This window comes from Frankliniella occidentalis, unplaced genomic scaffold (assembly GCF_000697945.3).
Source record: "Frankliniella occidentalis isolate FOCC.00 unplaced genomic scaffold, Focc_3.1 Scaffold27, whole genome shotgun sequence".
Taxonomy (NCBI): Eukaryota; Metazoa; Arthropoda; class Insecta; order Thysanoptera; family Thripidae; genus Frankliniella; species Frankliniella occidentalis.
In genome coordinates this window covers 555,218-560,408 of record NW_026267157.1, presented here as the reverse complement: position 1 = coordinate 560,408, position 5,191 = coordinate 555,218, and the positions used below count along the sequence as shown (strand labels likewise).

Below are 5,191 nucleotides of genomic sequence, written 5' to 3'. Positions count from 1 at the left end.
ATGATTTGCTGTGTGAGCAAAATTATTTGCTGTACCCGCAAAATTATATGCTGTACCAGCAAAATTATTTGCTGCACCAGCAACATTATTTGCTACGGCAACAAAATTATTTGCTGTCAGCAAATTATTTGCGGACAGCAATTTATTTGCTATGTCAGCAAAATTATTTGCCGACACAGGAAAATAATTTGTTGTGGCAACAAAATTGTTTGCTCTGGCAGCAAAAATATTTACTGTGGTATAACAACAATGTTTCTGCAATAACGATCATTTTGCTGCGACAACAAACTAATTGATGCGACACCAACCCTTTTGCTGCCACAGCAAACTTTTTGATGTCACAGCAAACTTTTTGCCGTCACAGCAAACTTTTTGCCGTCACCGCAAACTTTTTGCACGCGGAACCACTCCCTAGGCGCGTTTATCTACTTCTTAGTCTAATGTCTATACTCTGCCAAGTGTTTTGAACCCAGGTTTTTATCATTTTGTCCACCAACCTTGAGAGGGAGGACCACCCTGCTCTGCTCGACCCGTTAAGACTAAAAGGTCGTACTTTATAGTTTTATTCGCTCAAAGTCGGTTCTCGGAAAGCCATGGTCATAAGTGTATTTTTCACGATCTAGTGAGATGCCTCTCATTGGAAAAGAGAATTTTCTACTGATTTCAATAATATGCATTTCGCAAAATCGACAATACGCCATATCGATGTTGAAGCATTACAAGAACTGTTTCGTGAGATATCGCGAAGGACGTCACGCGGAACTTGGTTCTGGCCACAACTCCAATTATATCGTGTCAGCCGGACACGCCCCTAAAATTGGCTTGAATTTGTCAACAGAAGACGTTCACCGGGTCGTTGAGCGCCAATCAGTCCACCGCCAACTCAGCACATCAAGTGTCGCGCTGTTGGCCTGGCGCTCCGCACGCACCGGCCCCAGCGCGTAAACGCCACGCCCCACCACGCCCCGCCGCGCCCGGGGGGGCGCGCAATAATGCACGCGGTGGTCTGCACGCACGGGGCGCGGGGGCGCGGCATGGTGGCGGACGGGATCAGGTACGGCACGGAAGTCTGCTCGCCAACGCCATACACATTTCATTGCGGGGGAGTCGCAACGTACGCAGGAGCGCTTCCACGGGGGGATGGTGCCAACAGCAGGCCAGTCTACATACAACTGCAAGACCTCAAATTGAACATGCTGGAATCCGGCCAACCCTCAAGGTGGATATTGGGGAGGTGACGAACACCAATCGTAATAGCCCTACATGACGCTCTAGCCGCCATATAAGTGCTTATAAATTTATTTGGTTTGATATATCTTAAGATATATGTATGTATTTAGAGCTCATAAAAGTGTAGTTAAAAAGAGGTCGATTGATATTGAGGGCCACAAATTGTCAAATAGGACCAAGCAGGAAATACCAGAATAAAATTACGAATTGCCTGGGTGGAATGGAACACTACCCTCACAAAGTTCCACTAAAGGTATTTTTTTGTACAAAATCACCATATTTTTAGTTGAGTATCCCAGTACTCTGGAAACCCAAGTGTGTACTTGAATGCAGAATATTCTGCATACCTACATGTATGCAGGAAATTCTGTGTACTTGGCAAATATGCAAGAGATAGTGTGGACTTGGTCAAGTATGCAGGAGATAGTGTGTACTACCTCAAGTACACACTAAGGCCCCTGCCAAGGCTCCTGCATAAATGTATGGAGGTTTTAGTGTGTACTTGACCAAGTCACTATCTCCCGCATACTTGGCAAGTACACAGAATTTCCTGCATACATGTAGGTATGCAGAATATTCTGCATTCAAGTACACACTTGGGATTCCAGAGTAAAATCCGAATCAACACTGATTCAATCCTTTAAAATGGGTTACCTCCAACACAGATAATGGACACAGGTTGTCTTGTAATTATTTTTACCGTCACAACCATACGCATGAGATTACCGCTAACGGTATGAAACGCTTATTGTATTACAAGACTCGGTCTCGTCTAAGACCAGGGCTTTAAATACAAGAAATACCTTTAAGAGTGAGTATCGTAGAAAATCAGATTTATTTCTACACAGAGTCGATAGTTGGCCGCTAGACGAGGGGCCCCTGTCCAGCCACCTGCGGTGGTGGTTAAAGACCCTCTCGCCCACCGGCCGCGATAAGTTCAGCGCGCGCCTCCTCTTCTGGCTACGGACCTCCAAGGTAAGCGCACGCTTATTCGCAGTATGAGGATAGTATTTCCCTAGATAAGGACGCTATTTTGTGCACATTTTGCGTACAATTTTCTGTTTGATTTTCTGAAGCCCGATCATTTCTAGACGATCGTTAAAATACAAAATTTTGAGCCCCACACTTGTAAAATTTCGGACTGCTACCGTTGCACCTAAGAGGCCAAAATTTTTGTATTTTGGCGACTGTCTAGAAATGCGTTTTGTTCGTTTGTGTACCGGACTTTGACAAATGTTGGACCAAAAAGTTGGTATTTTGGCGAGGGGGTTTTCACTCGGAATTTTCGTGTACAGTGCATTACATATTACGTGTATTACGCGGTATTACGCCAGTTTTACACAAGCATTACAACCCAAATTCTACCATTTTAGGGCATATTTTCCTATTCTTCGGTATTACATTACGCGTAATACCTAGTTTTGGTGTACACTGTATTACGCAAGTGAAAACCCCCTCGTATTTTGGCGACCATCTACCGGGAGCCTCTCCCCTCGTAGCGTAAATAATTCGTAAATTCACTTTTGCTTAGTCCCACCCGAGACCGTCGAAACGGTTTGAGACGAGCTCCGCAACACTAAAACCTCTAACGACGTGTGAATTTTAATTATCTGGGCTTTTGATCTTTTGTTTTGAATGATCAAAGTCGCGAGGTGGTGGGAGGCACCCGGTAGCGAGGCTAGGCCGAGAATCCCGTTTTCATCAACTATAATAACTTATGGTTCATATTTCGTCGACCTCGTATTGACATTACGAATTTACAAGGTCTGAACTCTTGTAATATTACCACTATGTCGAGGTGAGTAGAGTATTTCGAGAGAATAGCCAACTGCAAGTCAGCCCACCGGAGACGCTGCAGCCCGAGGTCGTCTGCAGGGTGATTTTAATCCGTCGAAATCGAACAAACTGCTGTTTCTTATAACTCGTACATGTAAAATATCGAATCTGCAAGGAAAAACGTTGTGTTTAGACACCTCGATCGTTTCGAACGATTTTTGGGCTTCTTTTGGCACAAAACCTTTTAATAGGGGTGCCCTTCTTCGCAGATTCTGCGCTAAATGCACACTATATAGTGGCGCAGAAATCTTTCCATTCTAATTGACCGTTTTCACTACCCGCTCTGTTTTTCTAAAGATTGCAATGACGACAAGCGTGGTAACGCTCCTAGTAGGCATAAGTGATGTGGCCGTGTCCCGCTCCATGCACGAGGCGAGCGTGCCGGTCACGCTCAGCCTCGGTGTGTACTCCAGCGTGTTTGCACATGTGCTCTTCGTGAAGCGGCTGCCTGCCCTCCTTCAGACGGTGGCCCTCCTTCTCGCCACAACGGCCGGCGTGGAGCGGCACCTTGACTCGGCATCCCAGGTGCGCAGGCTAACAAAATAACAGACAGGCAGAATAAAACTATTACATTTGAGTGGATTTGAAAACATCGTCATGCCATGGAGGTATCTTTTATTAGTTAATGACAATTTTGTTTACTGTCGCAGGTGCGGACGGAATCGTGCACGCCACCAAGTAGTGCACCCGTCAGGTTTATGCCGAAAAGACTGTCGTGTTCCCGCGGAGTTACAGTTCTCTACCATATATTTAATTGAAACCCAATTCTTCCTCAATTAGAGTGTCTTTCGTCTGTTTTTCTGTGATTCGTAGTTTTTGGTAAATAAGTAATCTCCTTAACCCGTGCATTAGACGATTTTCACAGGTCTGCAACCTTACCTTAATCCCCGTTATTTTGAGAACTTTAGTTGGTTGGTGTCTCCAATAACTTGAAGACGTCATTTCGAACTTCGCTATTTTCCATATTCTAGCCAAGACACTGAACTTCGGGCTTGATTGTCACAAAATCTGCCTTCCAGTTGGCTGCTGGGTCGCACTCCTTCTCTATCATCTGACACCGGTTTATTGCCCATCTTTTGCATTTTTCGCTAATGCCAAAGCCTTTTCTGCCAACTAAGCTTTTGTTTCCTCGTCTGATCTCTGTATTTCTTATAGGTGAAGCTTTAAATCGAAGGAATTTGCTTTCTCTTGCAGTTCTCATTATTTTTACGGATAGCTGTTTTCCACAAAATTAATTTGATACAAACTTGTCATTTCATCTCTTTTTATTTCTTCTGCATCTAATTTTGAATAGGAATTGTAAAATGTTACGGGTATTTTCTATGTTTCATTTATCTCGAAACCTGTTTTATGTTCATATTATTTTCAGACCAAATTTTTCGTCTGCATTTTGCATTTTTGCTTTTAACAAAGTCAATCTATCTTCTTTGGAGCAATCTTGCTGCTATTTTATTGTATTTTTGCTATGCAATTGAGGCGGGCTTCTTGCAACAATGGATGGTCTCGTTCAATCAATATTGACATTAGGGAAGTTTGCCATTTCTTGATAGTCCAAATTTAATGGAGGCCGCATCTTTTCTGCCTAATTTTGTAGCGCTGGTCCCTTTGGTAAATTAACATTTTAAAAGTTAATAACACAACAGCCATGTTGCTAAGCACAAAATTTTGTGTTTTGTTATGGATAGTATTTACTGTGGAAACTCACATAAATTGTTGGTTCTTCACACTCTAAAAATTGTGAAGCACAAAGCATGAAATTATATTATAAAAAGTATATTCTATTGTGAGCGACCGGACGTATTTTAGCCTTGGGAACCTCATTTTTACAAAGGAAAAACTTATTTCAACACTAGACCGGCATGCTGATAGAAAAAAAAGTATTGCGGTTGCGCTGCACCTCATTCAGAGCACCATTGTTTCCATACGGGATGATGACCTACGATTGCACAGAAATGGCAAGACAGTTCTAGGCCTATGACTTTAATCACCATTCGTCCAAAAATGATAGCAGTGAAATTTAGAACATTTAAAAAAAAACAGCAAATAACTTTGCTGACACAGCAAATAATTTGTCACTGGGTAGTGCAACAGGTGGGCGGAGACGAACCACTTTTTGGGGACCACC

At 43.1% G+C, this 5,191-nt stretch overlaps 1 protein-coding gene across 4 annotated transcripts in view; it reads left to right on the top strand.

Annotated features, from left to right (window-relative positions):
- The first annotated feature begins 1,047 nt into the window (after positions 1-1,047).
- The window catches only part of LOC127749044 (uncharacterized), a 43,057-nt gene continuing 38,913 nt past the window's right edge, over positions 1,048-5,191 (top strand). The window contains exons 1-3 of one of the 4 annotated variants that reach the window (XM_052265501.1): positions 1,048-1,219; positions 2,079-2,205; positions 3,364-3,591. In XM_052265501.1, coding sequence (XP_052121461.1) covers positions 1,194-1,219; positions 2,079-2,205; positions 3,364-3,591 — 381 coding nt within the window. In that variant the 5' untranslated portion in view covers positions 1,048-1,193. The remainder of the gene's footprint in view (positions 1,220-2,078; positions 2,206-3,363; positions 3,592-5,191) is intronic. The other 3 variants (XR_008010931.1, XM_052265500.1, XM_052265503.1) reach the window with 3 other exon arrangements.